The sequence below is a fragment of the Barbus barbus genome, assembly GCF_936440315.1.
Source record: "Barbus barbus genome assembly, chromosome: 50".
Taxonomy (NCBI): domain Eukaryota; kingdom Metazoa; phylum Chordata; class Actinopteri; order Cypriniformes; family Cyprinidae; genus Barbus; species Barbus barbus.
The window spans coordinates 5950321-5976844 of NC_136728.1; the positions used below are offsets into that span (position 1 = coordinate 5950321).

Sequence of the window (26524 nt, forward strand, 5' to 3'; positions counted from 1 at the left end):
ACTCCAAGTCCGAAATCTCCACTTCAGTAGCACCTGTATACACCAAACTTTCCAGTCTTGTACCTAGTTATATTATGAAGACAATTACAGAGGGATTTGTAAATATATTATTCCTAGCCTGATTTATATAACATTTTATTCCAAAAAACATGGCGAAAATACATTTTTTAAGGCTATTGACAGTATATTCTGATTTACAGGATAACAAAAGTAGATATCCATAAATCCCTCTGTAATTTTTTCCCCATCTCATATGTGAACACAATGAAAAAATAATTTTGAACCTGGCTTTATCCAATTCTGAGATTTCGTTTTTTAAAATATATGCAAATTAGCGCATATTTAATTAGATAATGACTAATTTGCATATTTAAACATAAAATTACAGAAACTTTGTAATACATTTTTTTCTCATCTTAATGTAGGTAATCAACTGGGAAAGTTTCATGGTGATATCTGCTAGTTAAAAATTTTACCTATTCACCTGTAGTGTCTCGCCTTAAGTAATTGATGAGAAATAATTGCTGTTGGCAGTTAAACCCATTCATTACACTGAGGAACAGATTTGATTGTTTCTCTGTATTATTTTCACAAATGTACACCTTCACGTTCCTTTAAATATGGGCAAATGAGATTTGATTGCATTCATAACTCATGAATGTCTGTTCAGATTTTAATTAATAGCCTGTGGACCAGCTTAAACCCCTACAATCCTTCATAGCTGATAACTACAAATCTCAGAGGTATTTCACACAGATAACGCGCGTTGACAAGCAAACACATTCCTGCACCGGCCTTATTTGATTCAGAGCTGCCTACAATTTTTTTGAGATGCTTCAGATTCACTTACACATGTTGTTGACCCAATTCTATCCAGATACTACTGACAGAATGGTGGCTTTAACTTTAGCACTCTGTGTCAGAGAGTCACAGTCACATTCACCGCCGTCAACAGCAATCACCAGATCACAGTCACCTGAGTTCTAATCACCAGCACCTGCAGTCCCTCATCAGCATTCCTATAAACACCACTCTCTCTCTGACACTCATCATCCGGTCTACGGTTCACTATCGCGAACAGTAACCTGACTCCGTATGAACTTACCTGTGTTTACTTACCTTATAGGCTTCCCCGCGATTCTCCAGTGTAGATTCCAGGATCCCAGTTTCTCCAGCGATTCTTTACCGGCTGCCTATGCGGGTGATTCGGCTGGATGTGGTGGCTTTCTTCTACAACTTGCCTTGTACATCGAAATGCAGCCACAAAAATTTCCCACCGAGCCTTTTTCATCTCCCTTCTCTCGGGTCGAGCATTAACATGGGCGAAGGCCATATGGAACGCCAATTCTACCATAGTTAATTCCTATGAAGCATTTACTAATCATTTCAAGGAGGTGTTTGGATGTACTACCGGAGCGCTCTCGGTGGCGGACCAGTTACTGCGCCTGCGTCAAGGCACTTCCTCTACCCACGAGTAAACGGTACAGTTCCGCACTCTGGTGGCAGCTAGCGTTTGGAACGAGGCGGCTCTTCTCAGTGCTTATCCGCAGGGATTAGATACCAGCATCTGCGCCCAGATGACGATATATGACGACACCATTGGGTTGGAGAGTTTTATGCAGAAGGCTAACTGCATCTCCCAACACTTATCAGCCTGCCACCCCATTGAAGCTGCTCACCAACCTGTCTCACCCGCCAACGGTTCCCCAGTACCAGAACCCATGCAAGTTGACACGGCTCGTCTTTCCAACCGTGAACGTGCCTGCCGAATGGCAGCTGGACTTTGCCTCTACTGTGCTTCTCCCGACCACTTCATCAAGTCCTGCCCCGTTAGACCCCCACGTCCAGCGGTGAGTACCGTTCACCCCAGTCCACTCTATTACAGCCTCTGCTCTGGTCGACTCAGGCTCCTCGGGCAACTTCATCTCCCAAGACCTCTTAAGTCATCTTCACCTGCCCTGTCAACGGCAGCTCCGAGTCGAGACAATCAACGGAAAGCCGCTTGAACGTGGGTATGTGAAGTTTGAGTCTCTTCCAATGAAGCTCCGGATCGGCAACTTGCATGAGGAGGAGATCAAGTTTCTGGTACTGGAGGAATCCACCGTAGATCTCATCCTGGGGCGCCCCGGATCATACTCCATTCATCAGAAATCAGATGGGAGTCAAGTGAGGTAATTCGCTGGAGCGAATTTTGTCACCAACACTGTCTCCAAGAAATTCCACATCCCCCACTCAAGTCACCTGCTGCTCAAGTCACCTCCACGCGGGGTTGAGATTCCTGAGTCTGGCGCGACTCCCTCCATCCCATCTGATTACAGGGCGTTCCAAGATTCAAGATTTTTATTCGTAACATACACAATTATACAGAGTATAACCAGCAGTGAAATGTAAGTCAGGTCCGCTCCAAGGACAGTGCAATTGTATAGACAAATATTAAGAAAAAAAAATAAAAAGAATAAAATAAAAGATAAAAAAATATAAATATAAACGTGCAGGTCAGTATGTTGTTGACATAAATAGTAATATAACAGGAATGTGCAAAAGAATGTTCAAAAAGTTCTACAGGGTATTTAAATAACAGCATATGAGGTAGAAAAAATTATGAATAGCTTATTGATATAGTGATGTTAACATGGAGTCAAGTGATGTTATGACACAGAGTTTCTGTGATGGCCTGGGGGAAGCCTGATGGCCTGGGGGAAGAAGCTCCTCCTAAGTCTCTCAGTTTTTGCCATCAGGGTACGGAAGCACTTGCCAGATGGAAGCAAAGTGAATAAATGGTTACCAGGGTGATTTGAGTCCTTGATAATTTTGACAGCTCTACTTTTGCAGCGTTTGAGGTAGATGTCCTGCAGAGAGGGGAGAGCAGACCCTGAGATACGCTCAGCTAAGCGCACAACTCTATTTAGTGCTTTGCAGTCTTGATTTGAGCTGTTTCCATACCACACTGAGATGCATGGAGTCAAAATACTTTCCAGGATGTCTTCAGCAAGCAGGCAGCCACCCACTTACCTCCTCATCAGCCATGGGACTGTGCAATCGATCTGCTGCATGGTTACAAACTCCCCAAGGGTAGAGTATATCCGCTGCCCATCCCGGAGTGCAAGGCTATGGAGGAGTACATCAAGGAGGCTCTTAGTCCAGGTTACATCTGACCATCCAGCTCACCAGCGGCATCAAGTTTCTTCTTCGTGGGTAAGAAGGACGGGGGCTTGAGGCCCTGTATTGATTACCGAGCGCTGAATTCCCAGACTGTCAAGCTCCCATATCCACTTCCCTTGGTCCCTGCCGCTCTAGAGGAACTCTGTGGGGCCCGCATCTTCTCTAAGCTGGACCTGCGAAGTGTGTATAGCCTCATTCGAATACGGGAAGTCGATGAATGGAAGACCGCATTCATTACTCCTTACGGCCACTATGAGTACCTTGTGATGCCGTATGGCCTTGCCAACGCCCCCTCCGTCTTCCAGGAATTCATGAACGAGGTGTTCCGGGAGTTACTACACCGCTTTGTGATAGTCTATATTGATGACATCCTCATCTACTCCCAGAACCTGGCCGACCATCGCCCCCACGTTAAGCAGGTCCTCCAGAAACTCCGTCAGTTCCACCTGTATCTGAAGCTAGAGAAATGCGAGTTCCATCGCCCCACCATGCAGTTCCTCGCCTACATCATCGGTCAAGAAGGTATCCAGATGGACCAAGGGGCGGTGACAGCAGTCGTGGAATGGCCAACCCCCCAGTCAGTGAAGGAGATTCAGAGATTCCTGGGATTCGCCAACTTTTATCGCCGTTTTATTAAGGATTTCAGTCTGCTCGCAATTCCTGTCCTGGAATCCAAGCGCCCACGAAGCATTCGGGAAACTCAAAACCGCGTTCAGCACGGCCCCCATCCTTCGCCATCCTAATCCCCATGTGCCATTCATGGTAGAAGTGGAGGCCTCCACCACGAGAGTCGGGGCTGTGCTGTCCCAGCAGTTTGGTGGGCCTCCTAGCCTCCAGCCTTGCGCTTACTATTCAAGGAAACTAACCCCAGAAAAATTACAACATCGGAAACAGGGAACTGTTGGCCATCAAGCTGGCCCTGGAGGAGTGGCTGGAGGGAGCTAATTATCCTTTCAAAGTAATCACAGATCACAAGAATCTCCAATATCTCCGTGAAGCCAAGAGGCTCATTCCTCGACAGGCACGCTGGGCTCTGTTCTTTGCCCGGTTTGAGTTCACCATCACCTACCATCCTGGAAATCGCAACTGTAAAGCTGACGTCTTATCACGTCTGTATTCTCCTGATTCTCCTGCGGACCCCGAACCGATTCTCCTCCAGCTCTCATTGTTAACCCCATTGTCTGGTAAATCGACAAGGACATCAGAAACCGCCATCCTCACCGAACATGCTCCTCTGGGAGGCCCAGAAGGGAAGACTTTCGTTCCATCTTCCCAGCAACAATCCCTTCTGGGCTCAGTTCACAATGTACCGGGCTCTGGACAGCCAGGCAGCCAACAGACCCTCTTGCTCCACCAAGCTCGGTACTGGTGGCCCAGTATGTCTTGTGATGTCATCAGATACGTCCGCAGTTGCTGAGTCTGTGCCATGTCCTCGACTCCTCGCCATCTGCCGGTGGGCAAGCTTGTACCCCTCCCTATTCCTCGCCGACCCTGGTCTCACCTGGGAATAGATTTTGTAACTGATCTCTGAATTGGAAGGTAACACCTGCATTCTAGTAGCAGTAGACCGCTTTTCTAAAGCCTGTAAATTGATACCTCTCCGTGGATTGCCCACGGCCTTGGAAACTGCAGAACACCTCTTCCATCAGGTATTCAGGAACTTCGGAGTGCCAAAGGAAATAATATCGGATCGCGGGCCACAGTTCATCTCCCACGTTTAGAAGGCCTTCTTTCGCCTGCTAGGAGTCACGGTGAACTTGTCCTCCGGTTATCATCCTCAGACAAATGGCCAGGCTGAGTGAAAAATCCAAGAACTTGGACGGTACCTCCGGGCTTACTGCCAAGAAGATCCATTCAGCTGGAGCCGTTTCCTCCCGTGGGCCGAGTATGCACAAAATTCCCTTCGACAGAACACCACCGGCCTCACGCCTTTCCAGTGCATACTCGGTTGCCAACCCCCACTCTTCCCATGGACGGGAGAGCCCTCGGAGGTTCCAGCTATTGACTACTGGTTCCGGGCGAGCGAGAGAGTGTGGGACTCAGCACACATCCACCTCCAGCGGGCAGTGCGGAGACATAAAAGCTTTGCAGATGCCCAACCCACTCCAACTCCCATCGACCACCCTGGAGACCGGGTGTGGTTATCCACCCACGACCTGTGACTCCACCTGCCCTGTAGGAAGCTGAGTCCCCGCTATATTGGTCTGTTCAAGATCCAGAGGCAGATAAACGAGGTCACATACCAGCTCCAACTACCCCCCAGGTATCGAATTCACCCCACGTTCCACATTTCCTTGCTCAAACCATGCTCTTCTCTCACTCCAGATCAACACGAGCCAGACGAGCCTTCTCCTCCTGAAATACTGGACCAACCATCTGTGTATCAAGTCCGCAACATCCTGGATTTGCGGCGACGGGGAGGCCAGCTGGAGTATCTCGTGGACTGGGAGGGCTACGGACACGAAGAGCAATCCTGGGTGGCCCGGGACAATATCCTTGATCCTATGTTATTACAGAAATTCCATCATATCCATCCTGATCGTCCCGCACCCAGAGGCCGTGGTCGCCCCCGTCGCCACATGAGGGCGTCAGGAGCCGCCCCTGGAGGAATTGGTAGTGTCAGAGAGTCACAGTCACCGCCGTCAACAGCAATCCCCAGATCACAGCCACCTGAGTTCTAATCACCCGCACCTGCAGTCCCTCATCAGCACTCCTATAAACACCACTCTGACACTCATCGTCCGGTCTACGGTTCACTATCTCGAACAGTAACCTGACTTCGTATGCACTTACCTGTGTTTACTTACCTTATAGACTTCCCTACGATTCTCCAGTGCAGATTCCAGGATCTCAGTTTCTCCAGCGTCGGATCAAGCTCTCCTGAGCTCACGGTCTCCACACCCCTGTGAACAAGACAGATATCAGTTCTCACCAAGACATTCGGAATTGGGCTAAGCATCAAGATACTCACCTGGTCATCACTCTCCTCACGATCTGCTTTGCCTGTCAATAAATCATCCTGTTGTATCACTTACCTGTTGTTTCCACCTCTGTTTGTGACACTCTGACAGTTACTGAAAGCACTTATGTATTTATATACTTTAATGTTCAAAACTAAATGATTCTTTTAGGTTTTTGAAAGAATCTCTGCATGCATTTCATTAAAAATACAGTAAAAACAGTAAAATTGTGAAATAATTTTACAATTTCAAATAACTTTATATATATACAGGGCCTAAAATTAACACTCGCCAAGCGCCAAATGCGAGTAGATGTAACAGTGTCAGTTGCCAGTTGGCAGGGAAAAGTAGGCTATTTTGGCTCATTTTGTGTCAGTACTAGGGGTGTGCGATATTGCCAAAAAAAGAAAAGAAAAATATCTCAGTATTTTCTGGGATTGTATTGATAAAGATAATTAGACAATATTTAGCTGAGTGTGTTATTGTGCTGATATCTTAAAGTCCGCGTGAATCAGAAGTTTGCGACCATTATTACTTCCATATTGTGACATACTTCCGAGAGAAACAGAATATTGAACGAGGAAAATAGAGGGCATGGCTTGTTTTTTTCTACTGCAAATTAATTGGATGTAGTAAAGTAGGCGTTTCATTAAGAAATGAACTGACCGTTGGAGGGGCGTGGTTAAGGATGTCCAAGCCTTCAAACTGATGTTATCAGAGAAGGCGCGTCATTTTAGAGGGGAGGAGCATTTTCAGATTTTGATTAAAGATTACCAAGAAAAACAATTTTTTTCAGCGGTTTAACTTGCATGGATTAATTGTTAACATCAAGACTAGCAATGTGCGATAGTAAAGTAAATAAAGTCTTTAAAAATAAAGTGATTTCATGCCGACTTTATGGACAGCTGACTCCTAAAGTTTTTGGTATTCTTGAGTCAAATTCTTACATTTAATCAGTCAATTATAATAATAATACATTTAGGCTGTTTCTAAACAAATGAAATCAGTATCAAGAAAATTCATCTTTACAGACGTTGCATCTAAAGTGGCATTTAGATATATTTACACATGTTAATGCAGCTTAGAGGGACATGGAATGCTTTAAACTGCAGTTACAAATGCACAATGTTTTGATATTTTAAACATGAAATGTTGAATACTGATATTTGAAATTATTTAAAAAATGCAAAGATACTTTAAATGTGAAATAAAAACCACCAGCAGATGGCAGCAAGTCACTGAGTCATTGCGATTGAATCGAATAATTTAAACGGTTGATTCATTCAGGAACAAAACACCATCATGTTGCTCAGAGATGTAAAACTGCGCTGTGGCTGTGTTTGGAATATTATTTGTTGGCGAAATAGAGCAAAAACAGCCAATATGTGTCTAAAACGCAAGTCTCTTGATATTAATTTATTGTTTATTGAACTATTGTATTAATCAATACCACATTTGTAACCTGATTTTTTAAAGAAAAAATGGCACTCTTCGTGTGATATTGATTAACTATATGAATTTATATAAATATTTCTGTCCCTTATCTTGAATTATGTGATAATTTTGAATGCATATTAGTTATGCATTCAAAGTTAGTCTAACTAGACTTCATCACGTCGCGTATGCGTGAACTCTGTAGGTGTGTTTTGTTTGGTTTTTGCAATATACTCCATAATGTCATGATGTCTCATGAGTTCAGTATTTGCACTAAACCTGCGCAGACTTGGCTTGCATGAACTTCCCCAAGACATTAATGAGTGAACATAACTTACAAAAAGTAACCGCCAAATTGGCTAGTGATTTTTCAGCGTTACCTGCCACAGCTGATTTTTACCCACATTTAGCAGGTTGGTGGTTGTTAATTTCAAACCCTGTATATATATATATAGTTTAAGTTTTAGTTATTTCAGTACATTAAGATAAACTAAAAGAAAAGAAGAAATGTTGCTTTGGAGACTAGCTAAAATAAAACCAGATTTTTAAAAATATTTCTTTAGTTTGTAAAAATAGATAAATAATATAAAAATAGTAATTAATAATTTTATTTCATGTTTTGTTATGGTGTTTTACGGTTTTAGTTTTAGTTAACTATAATAACCCTATAATAACAGGTGTGCTGGTTAATATTTTTATCATGATGCATTTTTTCAGGTTTGATAAATAGAACATTTTAATTTTATTTGAAATTTATTTTTATTAATTATAAATGTCATTACTGTTACTTTTCATCAATACAAAGCATCACTGCTGAATAAAAATTGTTTTACTTACTGACTTCAAATTTATTATGAAAACAAATCCAATTTATATGTATCTAAAAATATATTTTAAATTGACTTCAAACTAATGATATATATAAGTATATAGAGTCTAAGAAGAGCATCTTGATTCAATCAATTCACAAAGCTTCATGGGAGTAGGTGGTCACTGCCAGCTATTAATAACCTTGGAGCTCATGGTGTTTCTGTCTTAAAAGGTTTCAAAGGAATTGATAAAAATCAATATTTCTATGAAGAAAATGAATAGGATTTTTGATCTATACTGACCGAAGCATCCTTGATATTTAACCCGAAACTGTAGTAACTAACACCATCTCTCACCTCGGAGCAGTGTTGCTGCTGAACAGTTTTCTCCATTGCCTCCAAACCAATATACACTGAGCAGAATGTAGAGAAGAAATGACCTGCAGTCTTACCTGCTGACATGAGCATTACTCTGCTGTGAGCTTAACAACTGTAACAACTCTGTGTTATTTGAGCTGATAAAGGTTTGACAACTTCAGTCCAGAGACAAGACATTTTTTTATCTTAATACCTACAGGGTATGTGAGATAAAAATATCATCAAAGTGATTATATCCTTTGCGTTCTGCTGTGTTTGCATCAGGCTATCAGATATTTCACTGCTATTGCTGTAATTTACACTGCTGCTGGACTTTCTTCTCCAACTGAGTTTGCTGTCTGACAGGTTCTTTGCCCATTGCCTATTTTCTGCTAAAGCTGGAAGGTTTTCGGTGTTCTCATTTGGCCTCCTGCTATAGAGTGTATTTGTGATTCGTTCATCTATAGTTGTTGTTCATTAAAGAGTAAGTAGTGAAGAATCAAAACCTGTGGATCTTTTGAATCCGTATACATTGATCCTCTGCAGTAAACTCAGCAGGGAAGAAAGCAGAGATTCAGATTGAATGATGCATGAACCCGAAGTCTCTTTGCAGCACCGCATGCAGGATATTCTCCTGCTGAGCAACACAGTCCTTCTCCAATAATGCCAATGTCGTAAAAACGCAGCGATAAGAGATGAGAGAGAGAGAGATGAGGACTTTGTGGTGTAACCTTGGCTTAAATCAGAGAGAATTTATAGAGAAGCACTGCCAAAGATACAAAAACACGCAGAACTTGATTGTAGTTTTCAGTGCTTTGGATGTTTGTTAAAGGTTGTATTTCTTACCGCTATTTATTAAAATATTTAACATTCTTTAATAAAAAAAATATTGGATATTTTCATTACAAAAAAAAAACTAAAAAAAACAATAGAGCTTGGCCCAGCCTTGAAGCATTTCCAAGACCAATTCATTAATATTGATGTATTCACTTTTCTTTTTTCCCCTGTTAAACTGTTTTTGGCAAGAAACCAATAAAAATATGTTTATGCATATTGTGTTTTCACTTCCCAGCAAGCAAGGCTGAAATGAGGCTGAAATATAAAAATCTACATGATCTCAGAGCAGCTCTCTGACATTACTTGCTGAAAATTATTTGGAATATTAATGTATGATTTATTGAATGTGCTCTGTTATAAAAAATATTAAACAAAATAAATTAAACAAAAACATTATTTAATATTTATGATTCTAAAAATTGTATGTGTGTGTGTAAAATATTTGTTATAATTTATAGATATATTTACAAATGAATTAAAACTATATTTTTAATTAGAAATATATATATATATATATATATATATATATATATATATATATATATATATATATATATATATATATATATATATATATATAACAATTGTTAAATATACATACATTGATTTTTTTGGTGCAAAATATAAGAAATGTCAAAAATAGTAGCATACACACTTACATATTTATTAAATATTAATATCAATATTTATATATAGTATATAGACTTAATGTATATAGTATTAATAAACACGTAACACTTATAGCATTTGACAAAGCTATTAAAAAAACATTTTATTTTACATTTTATATTGAATATTAATTGTAATTATTATTTTGGACTTTTCAATTTTACACTTGATAATTATCGAAAATAAAACTGCTACATTTGGTCCAACACCGTTTGCCGAGATGCCTGTAGGCAGTGATAACTCATAATGCTGTGTGAATTTGGCCAGCTGGGAGACTCGCATTTTATGTTCCTCCCAAAATTGCTGCTAAACAATTGAGAGTGTGAGCAGCTATTGCACACAGTTTTAACCAATATTTACAGAAAAATAGGTGTTACTTTTGCTTTAGTACTAATAATCCTCTGACATCTCAGTAATATAATATCGCCTTACCCTACATGACATCTCTAACCTGACCCTAACACAGATGGTTGCTCTCGGCCTATCTTATTATTGTCTGAGGTAACAGCGAAAGCTGAGGCATCTTACTGGATATGGAGGTGTAGAGGGCAAAGGTCTGCAGGCTGGTGAGCTCTTTGCCCCTGGTCTCCTCCACGCTTGAGCAAAAGATGTGCTCCCAGGCGTACAGCTTCAAGAGTTTGATTCCCCGCAGCAATTCATTGGTCTTCTTCAGCCGCTCGCTGGAATATTCCTGAGCACCGACACATAAATTATACATTAGCAACAATGCTAAAGGCTCCTAAAATCTCCTGGGTCTTATTTGAGCTAAATATTTGACAGGTTTATCGTTTGGACAAGCTCTGGCTTTCCTGTACAAATATAATTTGTATTTGAATGAAATCTATATTTGCACAATTACTTAAGACACCAAACAAAGCAAAGGATGTGCTCACCAATGTGCTTTTCTGTGCATCTGATAACTTGGTCGCCACAAAATACTGCACCGGAGCCAGGAGGGTGATGACCGTGGCCCCTATCAAGGCACTTATTCCCAGGAGGTAGTAAAGGAGGATGATTCCCACTATGATCTGAAACCAAGAGAAAAAATTTTATCTTTTCATATTTAGTAGTACTTTTGTTAAAGTCAGTGATATAGATAAGGTTTATGGCAAACTGTCCAGTATTTTTATGATCAGGGAAGCTTAGTGCAGGGTTTGCATAATTTTTGATCCCCAAAGTATTTTGATCCCGTTTCATAAAATATAAAAGAAGCTGTATTTTCACAGGCAACTTTTTATTTTTTTTTGTATTATTAATTACTTGTCTTTTATATTAGCATTGCACTAAAAAAAAATAACACACTGCCTGGAAATGATTTACTTTATTTTATATTGACATTGTGTCTTATTTATTCACAATATATCCCATATGTCATGTATCAATACATTTATTTACAATACAGGTATGTATCCCATAAAAAAAAAAAAATGCATTAAAAAGGTAATAATAATAATTTTATTTTCACAGCATTATTTATATATAGGTTAAAACTTTTAATATGATGAAATATTATCATTCTGTAAATGTGTTCAATTGTTCAGTTAACATTAAGTTAACAAAGTTTAAAATTTTTAAATATATAATTAAATGATTAATGAATAAATACTATAGAAATCATATATTAAAGAATAATAATAATTAAATATTGAAATAATTATAATGATTAATTTGTATTAATATTTATAATAATTAAAACTTTATCATATATTATAATTCTGTGAATGTGTTAAATTGAAACACGTGTTAAACACATTTCATTAATGTTAAACATTTATTTAAAGTAACGTGAAAAATTAACTAAATATATGAATATGAATATATTATTATGGAGAACTTGAGCATGTGATTCACTATTAAATATGAAAAAAAAAAAAATGTTGTTCACTGAAAATAAATAAGGAGCCTTAGGGAACTAATCAAGATTTGCACAAAGGCAGCCACAAGTAACCCCAAGAGCGGAGTACGTGCCATACAAAATGTATAGGGACTTCAACTTCAGTCTTGAGACTTCCTGTTTGTGAGATTCAAATGTATATGTGTGTGAATGCATATATGTATATACAATCTGTTTCACAACAACAGCTCTCTAGGACTCTCGTCCTTCAATGACTTAATTATTTGGCTTGTTGAATATTTCACACTGCCATCATTGAATGCATTTTAATTTAAATGAAGCACTTATGCTCTCATCATTCAAGAAGCCTCACTGACAAAGAAACAGATTTCCACAAGTGACACTCCTTTTTTTCCACAAGATGAGGCTTTCAAGGACAAAAATACTGTTATACGCAGACTAAAAATAGATCTTGCAGAGGTATCTGACATTTCACACTGTCTAACCTCAGGAGAAACACGTTCAATAGCAGGAATGTGAAGAATACTGAACACTGATAGGCTTTGCAACGTTTTTACATTTTCTTTTGTTCAGCTCAAGATCTGTCTGCTGTAACCAATTTATGTCATGCCATTCAAAGGTACATTGAAACTTCAACTGATTTATTGGTCATTTATTTTATACATTTAAGATTACATCCAGTAATCCAAGTAAATCATTGAATTATTGCATATTTGATTGATATTTGATAGCAATGATATTTGCATTGACCTGCTGTGTTTGCATGTCCTGTGAATATTAATAAAGATAATGACTGGGTTTAGTAAATTCTTGGATAAATTGATGTTATTAGTGTCATCAACACACATTTACAAACTCAATAATTACACAAAGGTCTATTTTTTATATTCTTCTTCAAAACTGAATGAAATTAAATGTTAACTGAACGACACTGATTAATCACACTAAAATACTGACAGACAGCCCTAATATTAATTTACATGTATAAATTACAATACCATTACAAAACAAAGCAAACACAACACAAAGCAAGGAATACAAACAAATAAAACAAGACAACACAAAGCAAGACAAAACAAAAATAAATACCAAAACAAAACAAACAAAAAAACTAAAAGCAAAGCACAAAAAAACAATACAACGCAAAGCAAAAAAATAAAAAAAATAAACAAAAACAATTGACAAAACAAAAAGACATACAAAAAAACAAAACAAAACTAAAACCAAAAGACGACAACTAAATAAAACTGAACAAAAAAAAAAAGCAAAAGAACACACACACACAAAAATAAATAAATAAAGTAAAAGTTAAATGAAAAACGAAACAAAACAAAGCAAAACACAATGCAAGGCAAAGCAAACCAAAGCAATAAACAAAATAAAGGGAAAAGGGGGAACAAAACTAGAACCTAAAGTGTCTACATGTCACCTAATATAGTCTATAATCCAAACTATATTACATACATTAAACAATTTTGCTACAGTGTTGGGTTGTCACTGGATTTCCAGTGACTGTAGAATCTCTCATCTAATTTAAAAAATAACACCAACTATACAGGAAAACAAATTAAAAAGTCTAAAGCCAGGCTCACACTGTGCGATTTTGGCCGCGATTTGGTCGTCTGAGACAAATTTTGAAAATCCTAAAAGATTCCTATAATCCTAGACTAAAATCTGGAGTCTTTGATCGCTGGTTTGACATGTTCACCGACAGGCAATTAATGGCTGTTGGGATCAAATTTCACCTCCGATGAAATTCTGGCAGTGTCAGAAGATTTGGAGCACAGTTCTGCAGTGTGACTACCCCTACGATGAATATCAAACTGTCTCCGTTTTTAAAGACAAGCTATGAGCAGGCATAATGCTAGAGAATTATTCTATCAGCCATAAACTCCGGCGCTCCTGTCCTCCGCTCACGGAATTCATCTGATATGTTGCATTTTCTATATAAACACTGGTTGCGCCGCTGTTTTCATGTGGGTGTGTAGAGCTGCATACACTATTCTTATTAAATACGTCGGTACTGCCGACGTTCATATACGTTTAATGATAGCCAACATTTCGGTCCCGCGGCAATGCAGTTCGCAGTCACTGGACGTGTTGATAATGTAAAACTCCGGACAAGTTTTCTTGCGTGCACCCATTTTTAACTCGTCTTGACTGTCGTACAGTCTAACATTAATGACAACTGAGATCCCATAGTGTGACATGATCATCATGTTCGTACAGTCTGACAAGTACAATCCTAAAGGACTTAAAAAAAAAAAAAAGAAATCGCACAGTGTGAGCCCGGCCTAAATCTCTAAAATAATCTTGTTAAAATCAGATTTTAATTCAGAATGACTTTGATTCTTGCTGGGACTGAGCATGTTGGACTTGAAAGCAACATCTCTATGTGGGTCAAGTACAGATAACATCACAGATAAAACCCATATGAGGGAATATCTATTTAAAAACAGCTTCTCTGAGGCAAATAAGGCAATGCGACTGAAACATTTGACTCAAAGCCCATTCACAAACTCGCAGCAATATTCCCCAATGCATTGAACTCTACGGAGAAAGGAACCTCACATGAGGATTTACCTGAACTGGCATTGCAAACAGGTTGGGACACAGGAAGAAGAACCACATCAGCTGATTGGTGTCTATAGCGACGAGGTTGCATATCTGGCCTACTGTCATTCCCCCCATAGACATGTTGGAGGTGCAGAGATGCATTATTTTATTGAAGATCTTTGTCTGGAAGTGAAACCGGATATCATATTATTTGCAGTGTTGGGGTAACGTATTACAAGTAACATGAGTAACATATTTTTAAAGTAACTAGAAAAGTAATGCATTACTTTTAAATTTACAACAAAATACTCTTTCAAATCAGTAACGCAAGTACCTCTTCTGTCCCCATGTTGAGAGAAATTGGCAATGAGGTACAGAGGAACTTTTCTCAGCCTGAGGCTTAAGTTAACTTTTGGTGGGAAACAGCCTTTACAGTTGCCAAACATATAACTTTTAAGTTTTCTGTTATTAAAAAACAAATTAGCGAGCCCAGCCCGGATGACAAAATGTAATGCAAAAGTAATGTAATGCATTACCTTCCATAAAAAGTAACTGAGTAATGCAATTAGTTACTTTTTAGGGAGTAACACAATATTGTAATGCATTACTTTTAAAAGTAACTTTCCCCAACACTGATCATTTGAAGGGAACCAGGCAATCAAAGGTTATGGAGTCATTGAAGTCTCCACTGCGCTGACCTGAATGGCTCCTCTCAAATTGATTCCAGTCTCGATGGCAACGTAGTAGGAGGCCTGTAGGAAAGTCCTCTGGAGGAGCAGAGCGAAGAACAGCAGCACAGCGAGGACGTAAGCATTAGCGAGAAACTCCTGGGAGGAGATGAAGTAGATTCCAAGATGCTTCACCTGAAACACACCAAACCATTTAACATTAGCCATGACTTCATCTTTAAAAGTGAGAGGTTACAGCCACATTACTATGTTTTATGAGCTAAACCAGTTTTTAATGCGACTAGTCCTGGTCTTTCCCTGTTATGGCACTATCCTGTCACCAATCAGCAACTTTCCTCTAAAAAGAAAGCACAGGACACTAATTATAATTTCAATATGCAACTATATCATGTAATTAAAGATTGGAGCAGCAACAAACGAGTCAATTAAACCAATGAAGAAGAATCACCACTGACACACAACAATTAGTCTCCTCACTGCATTTTCAACTTATGAAATAAGTAAGAAAAATAATGAAAGAATTAAAGAAAATTTAATCGCCACTATACAAGTGCCCAAAAGTAAGCAGAAACTCATTAAAGTTTGCCATTGGCAGGTTAATACAATTTCTGAAATGAAATATGGATCTTGAGATTTGCTACCCTGAACAACAACATATCGTAGCTATTTGTTTTCTCTATCAGAAGCCGTCTTTGAAAATGCCATAACATTAAATGCATCATGACACTCAGTTATTACTTTCAGTAGATGTGTGTGCCCTCAAAGTTGTATTAAAAAGTTTGGAAATCACCCAATGAATCAATCTATCTACAACAATTTGTAAAATACCCAAAATGTTACAAACAAACAAATAAATACATACTTGGAAAGAAAGTGTACACATTTATAATAAATTAAACAAAAAAACATGGGACAACTTATCTCTAAAGCAAGAGCTACTGCTGATGACCCTCTCTAAATAAATAAATAAAATTGCATGCATGATGGCCTTGGCTTTCAGTGTGGTAACTAGATAAATAATTATTTAGGCATTTAAAACATTTTATTTTCTATGTGGATTGTTCATTCATCTTCTATTGGTGTCTTGCCATCACAAACTCCATGTAGTGAAATGGATTACATCATACTAAGACATCCAAACAGGCTATCATCCGACATCCGAGATCCAGACAGCATGCTGTTAAACGTTTTAATAATTGATGACAGCAGCATGATGATAAAACGCTTTGTAACACCAGATGAAAATGTTACATGAAAAGATGCAGCCGTGGCCAGAAGTGAGTCCCCCACTGCAATGGTTTCTAATGTTACCTTCTAAATACCTAAAAGAACAGAAGTACTAGTTTATGACAACAACACAAAAACTGAAAAATAATTTAATTTCAGTGTCTTCTACTTTTGGACTAACCATAATTCTGCCATTATTCTTGGTTGTTTTAGACATTAGTTTTCTTACTGGTGGCTGAATGGTGTGGTTTTCTTTACTGAGATGATGCACGATGCCTGATATGCAGAGCGGCCCGGCAAAGCCAAGCAGGTCTGCCATGAAACGGTAGGTGATGCTGAGAAGGAGAGGTTTTCCAAAGGCTTGTCGCAAAGCCGTCCAGATCCACTTGGGCCCCTGTGGCTGAATGCCCTGAGGCCTCTGAATAAGTAACAGGAAAGTAATAACAGATATGAATAGAACCACGATTTTCATTAATGCATCTAAATTATTCACTGTACTACAAAGGAGGAAGTCTAAAACCCAGTAAGTGCTCTGCGTTTAACCCATCCAACGTGCACACACAAAGCAGTGAACACACACACACACCGTGAACACAAACCCGGAGCAGTGGGCAGCCATTTATGCTGTGGCTGATAAATTCAGCCACTGCCCTTGTGAAAAAGTAATATATTTCAGCATACTTTTAAAAGGAGTTTATCTTATATAGAAAATATATTTAAAAAGAATATGAATGTAGTGAATGTAGTGATTTCTGACCCGTAATTCCATGTTGATTGCAATTAAATAAAAAGTACTATATTTAAAATTTATATTAAATGCAATATGCTGAAATTTAAAGGGGTCATATGATGCGATTTCAAGTTTTTCTTTCTCTTTGGAGTGTTACAAGCTGTTTGTGCATAGATACGATCCCTGAAGTTGCAAAGACTAAAGTCTCAAAACCAAAGAGATATTCTTTATAAAAGTTAAGACTCTGCCAAGCCCCCCTAAAACACGCCCCCACGTCTAAATATTTACGCAAAGAAAGAAGGCAGAACTATTATTTTTGCTGTAGTATTGTTGCTGTCGAAGGCGCCATGTCGTGGACATGCTGTGTTTTACCGAAAGTACTTTGTTTGGGCTTCCAAAAGAAGTCACAACTAGAAATCAGTGGTTAAATTGTATTTACAATATTGTTCCAGAACAGTTCAACCCAAATATTAGAGTGTGTGCAGCACATTTTACGGAGGACTATTTCCTGAATCTGAAAGAGTAGCCTACAATGCTGGCCTGCACAAAGGCTGTTTCTATAGAGTGGGGCATTTCCAACTTTGCAAGGACAGTTTGATGCTTCTGACTCACAGCCTGTAAGTATGTTTCTGCTACTGACGATTCAAACGCGAGTTTTGAGCAGTGTAGAGTAGTGTTGTTTCTCTGATCAGAAATGCAGGCATGGTAATGCTTACGCGGCGTGTAAAAAGACAGTATAAGTCATTATAATCAGTAATTATGTCCCCACTGGATGCAACAAATGCCTCGTTTATAATGGGTTTTATTGTTTTTGTGTCATCGCGCTGGGACACAGCATCCCAATACGGTGAGGGGCGTAACATTTCCGTCTCACACTTGAGGTATTCGGCCAATCACAGTGCACTGGATAGTTGGCCAATCAGAGCACACCTCGCTTATCAGAACGATGAGCTTTGTAAAAATCAATGCGTTCCAGAAAGGCGGAGCATAGAGGAGCGACAATAATGTATAGTGTGTGGAAAATAATGTTTTTTAACCTTAAACCGTATAAACGCATTGCATTACACCAAATACACAAAATAATGTTCTTCTTAGCAACGCCATATGACCCCTCTAATGTTATGGGGGTTTTTTTTACCCAATCTGAGTACATCTTTATATTGTTTTCAATTATTTTCATAATGACTCCTAATATTTTTTGAAATATGATTAAAGAGTGAGCTTGTAAGGAAAATATTCAAACAAACAAAACTTTTCATAAAACTTTTTTGTTTGAACATTTTACATTCTGAACATTTTAGAAAAATTACTTTACACAGAAATACTGAGAAATCAGCAAATGAGCTATTCGTTCCTTGCTTTTTGTTATGCTAATATGTATTTAAAGGCAGCACACATGCATAATTACAGTGCTGTTATGGATTGCTCTGTGCATTTCAAACACCTATATTTGCTGTATCAGTGGATTTGTTTCCTAACAGGAGAGCACTGTGGTCATTTTCAGCCATGCATTTTTATTTGAAATTTAATTAAACACAAATCTCTGAATCTCATTAGCTCTGACCCCGTCATTTTTCTACACCAAATGTACTGTAGCCATTAACTTGAAGTTATTGTGACCTGAAAACACTTTGAAATAAACAAATGTTAGAAGATACAACAGTTAAGATTTATTTTGAAATATAACATTTGAAAACAATACATTTGCTATGTTGTGTTGCTATATCTTTCTAAGAACATTTGGCTAATGCTCTCATTAACTTATGAAAACATTCTTTCTGCATGTTTTTTTTATATGAATGTTAAGGGAACATTCCATTTTTATAACAGAATAAAAATAAAACATCCCATGAACAATGTATAAATACTTTTTGTTGTTGTTAATGTTTTGAGGACATTTTTAAAGGCCAGATAACTTTGAAAAAATATTTGTTCATAACTTTGAGAGAAACTTGCCAGAACATTCTGAGAACGCCAATGTAAAACCCTTTTCACAACCAGTTTTACCTCTACATTGGTACATTTCTGACATAGAGAAAATTAATGGCAGGGATGGATTTTATCATTTGGGAATTGATTAGATGGTAAAAATGGGTGTTGCACACCATAATGGACCCGGATGTGACGTTAATCCTCAACTATTGCACTAAAGGACGGAATCAATCATATGTAGCATTTATTATGGCCATTACTAATGGAGCTCATCATGAGACGTGAGCGATGTCACACTGCGCTCGTGCCGCACGTGAAAACTGTCACGGTATGAACTCTCACAATATCCATTTCACCTGGAGTTGAGCTCACAAACATGTAACTGCACACGTCATATGCTCTTTACTCCCATGAGAAGACAGATGCAGAATTCCTTCACCCCGCTAAGGGTCAAAAGGTCACTGCATTCACAGAGCAAATGGAACACATTCTGTCTTTCAGTGTTCTGAAGACACGTACGCTCTAGACATGAAATTTAAGAGGTTTTCCACATCTCTCTTCCTGTGGTTTGTGATGTACGTGACTTTTCACTGCATCATCATCATCAAAGAGAGAGCCGCAATTCCCAAATCCACAAATAACAGATAAGCAAATGTTTTTTTTTTTTTGAGTGTGACATCATTAAACAGCCACTTCGGAGGAAATATGAATACTTTGTATTGAAATACTGTACTACTGTCATACTATTACTGCAGTTTATATATATATATATGTGTTTTTATGTATATCCCACTTGCTGTTTTGAATATCAAATATAATGAAGTCATGTGAAAATAGCTGTATTTATATTTTTCTATTTTTACTTCCGTATTTTTTGTGGGTGAAAACTTCGAAACGAGTTAGCATATTAGCACTTCCAGTTACAGTTTTATCACTTCCATAATTTTGTATGACAAAACCCCAAAATGAGTTAGCATTTTAGCACTTCTGATTCAATTTTATTTAGATCACCCTATTTATTTAGACCGAACCCCGGAAACAAGTTGCCATTTTAGCACATCTGGTTCCGGTTTTAGCAATCCCATACTTATTTTATGCCAAAACATGGAAAGAAGTTAGCATGTTAGCCACTTCAGATTCCAGTATTAGCATGTCCGTAGATTTATATGACATATAGGAAACAAGCTAGCAATTTCAGAATTTCTGGTTACATCGCCCTGAAGTAAATGCATTTTTGGTTAAAGTGGTGGAACATGAAAATGTGGAGAACTCATTTTTACATTTTAGTCTACAACATAAAATACGTAAGTAAGTCCACTTGTGATTTATTTTATTTTTTTAGCTTTTAACCATCTTGAAAAAGACAGTTGCCATTTGTTGTGTTTATAATCACACTCTTGTAATTAAATCATTCTAACGCAAACTTACAGAGGCAATGTTTTTTAAATAAAAACTGAAAGAGTCGGAGTCAGTGTAGTTTGTTTGTAGCCTATGTTCAGCTTTGACTTTTGTTGATCGCATTTAGGCTTCACAATCCATAAAAGTCCTCTTTTACTCATTGCTTGGTTTCACATGCTAGCATTGGGAGAGAGGACAAGGGAACTTGCCTAAAAATAGTAATAGTAGAAAAAATATACAATAAAAATGATGACAGATTCTTAAAATGTACCTTCTGGGCTTCAAAGGCCTCGCGGAGCTTCAGGTAGTTAGTTAGAGCTCTCATAGCTATTGGTAGCTTGCCAATGACCTTCAGATCGATGGGGCGTCTGTGTGCTGCAGTGATGAAGGTGTTCATCCACCAGTATGTGCTTTTGGACAGCAGGTTCACGAACGGCTGCAGGAATCGAACCCCCAGGTCCTGTAAATCCTCTGGGGGCTTCACTTCAGTGGGGAGTGCAAAACACATGTATCGCTGTAGAAAAACAAGAGAAAACAGTCAAAATTATTCTAATTGTAAATGAAAGAAAAAGCAATGTTTCTTATCTCAACATTGAAGAACAGAATTTAAGAACAGTGACTTTCTTTTCATAAATCTCACAACGTCAAATAGTTTGATGACAAAACACAAAGGCAAACTATTTCTGGACTGTGAAACTTAATGGCTTCAATAAATGAAGAGTTTAATTAATGAAAGACTAAATGAAACAGTTAAGACTAATAGTTCTGCTTCATGACTAACTAGCTAGAAATTGCAAATTCACAAATTGTTACAAAAGTAAACTTTTGCTCATTTACATTTACTTTCATCGCATGGAAAAGAGCAACTAGGACACTTTACTAAATACCTTATTTTTTGTTTTACAGAAGAGAAATGTCATCAGGACATGGAACAACATGTGGGAGAGTTTTTGAATCCTGATTAAAGATCAGATTGAATACCAAATTCCCTGCAGTCTGTCAGCAGATGTGATCAGACTTTTGTATTTTTCAAGAAATATATAGCAAGACAATCACAGCCAGAGGCTGAGGAATAACAAAAATCAAAATGGAGAATGGAGACTCAATGGCCAGGAATACAAATCACAGACAAACATTAATTTACCCTGCTGAGAATGACGTTGATCTCCACGGCCAACAGCAGGCCATACAGCAGCGTCAGTAACCCTGTTATCCCGAAGCGTAGCTGTCTCAGCCCGATGCCATGCTCTGTGTACTTGGCAAACTTGATTGCTTTAGAGACAAACGCCAGAACCCAGTAAATGAGCAGAGCTGTGAAAGAAGAATAAATACAATGACATATGACATCACATCCTCTACACACATTAGCACCAAAGGCATCAGTCTCTTCTGGTTTTGCACAGCAGGTGAAACTCTGAAATGGCTTCTCACTCCAGATGTTCAGAGATAGGATGATAAATACAGTTACAGTCTCTTTAAAATGTCCTGCCATCCTCAAAAATATTGCAGCCGAGAAATGTGATTACAGGGCTGTGACTTCAATCTCCAGTCTAGACAGTCATTGTAGCAAACAATTTTATCCTGGAAATGAAATTGTGTTTGGAAAATACCATTGCACTATCAAGGGCCATTAGTCTGTAGCACTGCAATGCAGTCGTTTATTAGAAAAATGGTATCTGTGTGAATGTAGCTGGAGCAATTTAATTATTCTTTTGAAAGATGCATACTTATTATAATGGCTGTAATTCCCATATTACAGTTAGGCTAATGGTGCTTTACTTCACTCTTTAGAAAGTGATTTGCATTATGAATTAAATGTGCATATCACATCCAAATTACTCAGAAAACTCAGTCCTTAAAGTGTCATGAAACCGCCCTGTTTCAGCAGGTCTTTCACACCTTAGATCTGAAAAAGACTCCAGAAATGGGCAGAGGCGGACAGTAGCTAAGTAAATTTACTTGAGTATTATACTTAAGTACACTTTTTGAGAATCTGCCCTTTACTTGAGTATTATTTTTTCTGGAAACTTTTCACTTTAACTTCACTGCATTTGAAAGATAAATATTGTACTTTTCAATCCACAAGTATTGCAAGTATTACGTACAACATTAATAAAACAATGCATTGACCTAAAAAAGGAAATTTACTTTTGGTACTTAAGTACGTTCATGATCAGTGCCCTTATTTGTGCATATTTTATTTGAAGAAGACGTGACGTGCGTGAAAAGGGTGCTGGTTCATGTTTGGAGCACGAAAGAATTTAAAGTATGATTGAAACACGCTTGCTCTGGTCTGGATATAAACTATGATGTGTTGTTAAACTCCTCACGGCGTTCAGCGCAGAAACTGCTCTCTCATACGCGCTCCAAGTGTTACATATAAAAAATTGTTACAGTCATGTTTACAGAGATTAACTGACAGCGCAGAACCTTGTTCATCAGATTTGAATTCTCCCCTGTAAGATGACCTCATGCATAATACAGCACAGTGTTTGGATCATAAGATTTCATTCTCATGAATAATACTGAGAAAAGCTTGGAAAACTGATGATGTAGACACATACTCTCCAGCCACTCCAGCCAAGCACCACTGCAAATTAACACATTTACGTCACTTTTCGTGACGTATGTTCAACTTTTCTTTATGAACCGGAAGAACGACATTAAATGAAAAACACTTTTTAATTGACATAATGAGTGCTATTGTTGTTTTCACTGATGTGCAACCTGTTCATATATGTTAACATCTCCAAAAAATGTGTTTTAGGGTTTCAAGACATTTTAATAAGCAAAAGACACTATAAAGTTGACACGCACTAATTAGCAGTTTGGGGAAGTTGGAGGTCTCTATGTTGTGGTAGTAGACGATTGACGTGATGGCAGCCATGAAGGCCAAACATGATGGCATATAGAGGTGCAGGTGGACCGACTGATTAAACCTGAGAAAGAGAGAGAAAAACAGTATTAGACATGGATCGACATCCCTCAAATCAAATACAATACAATAAAATATTAAATAAAATTAAATATTAAATAAAATAAAAATAAAAACTTTTTTTTTTTTTTTTTTTTGTAATTTACATATTTTCCATTATTTAATTATCAAGATTTGCATTTATACATAATTAATGCATATTAATTATTGGTATTTTCATTCCACATGGACACATTAAACTGATAAAAAGTGAGAGTAACAACATTTATAATGTTACAAAAATATGTTGTTCTTTTGAACTTTCTATTCATCAAAGAATTCTGAAAACAAATGTATCATGTTTTCCACAAAAACTATGAAGCATCACAACTGTCTTCAACCTTGATTAGATTAATAAATGTTTCTTACAAGAATGCTGAAAATTCAGCTTTGAATTATAGGAATAAATAAGATTTTACAATATATTCACATAGAAAACTGTTGTTTTAAATCGTAATAATATTTTACAATATTACTATTTTGACTGTATTTAAATGCAGCCTTGGTCAATGTAAAATACCTCTCTCTCTCTCTCTCTCTCTCTCTCTCTGTGTGTATGCATTACTTTTAAACGAAATAAATAATGATGATAAATAATATTGATTTTCATAAAAAAGGAAAGAGGATGTGCTTAATTGTCATGAAAATAATGCAATAAGAGCAAAAAAATAAATTAAAAAAATCCCTAATTATATTGCAATTTATTTTGGGATGAAATATGCCCTAGGCAGGTTCTTGACAGGTTTCATGAGATTCACACAGACTGACAGACAGACAGATGAATCAACACATAAATCTCACCCGTCGGACACGATGCCCTCGGCTATTTCACAGACGACGATGAAGAGCAGGATGAAGGTGAGGATCCAGCGGAGGTTGTGTCCGGGGAAGTGCAGCCAAGTGCTGTGATGGATGTGCACCTTGGAACTCTGACTCCCCCAACCTACAGTACAATGATTAAATATCTGTACATCGCTTACAGCAACATAATTCTCTCTGGCAGGAAGTGATGTAAACTATCCTTGAGATAGAAATTGTTTGTCCATGTATCGTCTTAATAAAAAAACATCACATATAGGCAGGTGCTATAATGCAAAGTGAGAAATTGTAAGTTATTACATGGGCAAATATACCATGCTGGACTGGAAAAAGTGTCTCAAAATCAATGTCCTTTCCAGGTTGTAATAACACTGGGACAGATTTTGCCCTTGATATCCTGAAGAACTGGATAACAGGGATATGAGAATGCTGATTCAAAACAAATAGCAGCATGCATTGCATATAAAAAACGATGTAGTCATTTTATGCATAATATTCTCCACAAAAATGTCCATCTGAGATGGGATTTGTATGGAATTCCATGATTCTGATTCATTGATCCGGCCCTTAAGTGTGAAGAAACATTTCTTATTAGTATCGAAGCTGAAAACAGTTGTAATGGTTAATATTTTTGTAAAAAAAAAAAACGATTTAAAAATGTAATCAATCAGTAATGATTCCAAATCATTTGTGAAAAATGAATAAGTGTGACGGTAGGTTGGTTCAGGTTAGTTCACTCTGACATTAGTGGGATTGTTTGCCGTTGTTCTGACTCTTCTGGTATGGGGAATCAAGCTCTGTTCTTCCTGTAACTCAACTCTCTGACAGTATGATGTTTCAGCTGTACATTCCACCATTAAGGTCACATTGGTTTGTCTAAAATAAAAATGTTTCCCACAGTGGCTTGACAAACTCTATCCTGGTCTCCTTATGTGGTTCACCAAACCACATTTGTAACTACTTGAACGCAGATCAATTATGCATCTTCGCAATGAATGAGTCAAATTTTAAAAAATGAATCTATTCGTGTCAGTCTAACTGTCTGTCCGACTGTCTATTGAACTGTCTGTCTATCTGCCTGTCAATCCATCCAACTGTCTACCCGCTCATCTAACTATGTATCCGTCTGTCTATCCTTTCATCTATCTGCATATCTATCTGTCCGTCCGTCCGTCTGCCCATCTATCCATCTATCTGTGTCTGTCTGTCTATCCACCCATCTGTCTGTCTATCCAACTGTCTATCCATCCATCCATCTGTGTATCTGCCTTTCTATCCATCCATTTATCTTTCCATCTGTCTATCCAACTGTCTATCTGCCTGTGTATCCATCCGTCTGTCTATCCGCACATCTATCTATCTGCCCATCTGCCTATCCACCTGTCTGTCTATCTATCCATTTAACTGTCAGACTATTTATCTGTCCATCTATCTGTATTTCTATCTATCTATCTATCTATCTATCTATCTATCTATCTATCTATCTATCTATCTATCTATCTATCTATCTATCTATCTATCTATCTATCTATCTATCTATCTATCTATCTATCTATCTATCTATCTAGTCCATTTGTCTGTCTATCTATCTTTCCGTCTGTCTATCCGCCTGTCTATCTATGTCTGTGTCTATCTAGTTTGTCTGTCTGTCATAATTAAACTTACAGTAAATAGTAAAGTCATAGAGTGTTCATTCACTCCAGTCCTTAGTATTGTGACACAAGCGTGCACTAGTTCTCACCTGTCTTTGACACTCACCGATGAAGAGGATAGGAAAAGTGATGAAGAGCAGGTAGACGTGCGGCACCACCGTGAGAGCGTCCAGGAAGCAGCCGTTGTTGAGGACACCGGCATCCACGTTGTAAGCGGCCGAGTTGTTGTCATTGCCACAGAACGCCAAGGACATGGTGGCATCGGGTCTCTGAGGTGATCCGGTAGAAGAAAGACCAAAACAGGAGGAAGAAAGAGGACAAGAAAGGGGTAAAAAGCTAGAAGAGATCCTCTCAGAGCATAATCTGCCCACAGAGGGGCCGTTACATCCTTGCTGTAGGTGGACGATATCAGCTGAAGTGAATCACTGCACAGGTAGAGCACAATAGCGGCTCCGCTTTTGCAT

The 26524-nt window shown here is 38.0% G+C and overlaps 1 protein-coding gene across 1 annotated transcript in view; it reads right to left on the reverse strand.

Annotated features, from left to right (window-relative positions):
- The window catches only part of LOC306868492 (ATP-binding cassette sub-family C member 8-like), a gene marked incomplete at both ends in the record, with an annotated part of 74920 nt that extends 48606 nt beyond the window's left edge, over positions 1 to 26314 (reverse strand). Inside the window, 10 exons of the mRNA XM_079414689.1 lie at positions 10757 to 10919; positions 11122 to 11256; positions 14667 to 14822; positions 15338 to 15502; positions 16785 to 16973; positions 20887 to 21129; positions 21760 to 21926; positions 23433 to 23554; positions 24391 to 24532; positions 26167 to 26314. Coding sequence (XP_079270815.1) covers positions 10757 to 10919; positions 11122 to 11256; positions 14667 to 14822; positions 15338 to 15502; positions 16785 to 16973; positions 20887 to 21129; positions 21760 to 21926; positions 23433 to 23554; positions 24391 to 24532; positions 26167 to 26314 — 1630 coding nt within the window. The remainder of the gene's footprint in view (positions 1 to 10756; positions 10920 to 11121; positions 11257 to 14666; positions 14823 to 15337; positions 15503 to 16784; positions 16974 to 20886; positions 21130 to 21759; positions 21927 to 23432; positions 23555 to 24390; positions 24533 to 26166) is intronic.
- Between the last annotated feature and the right edge of the window lie 210 nt (positions 26315 to 26524).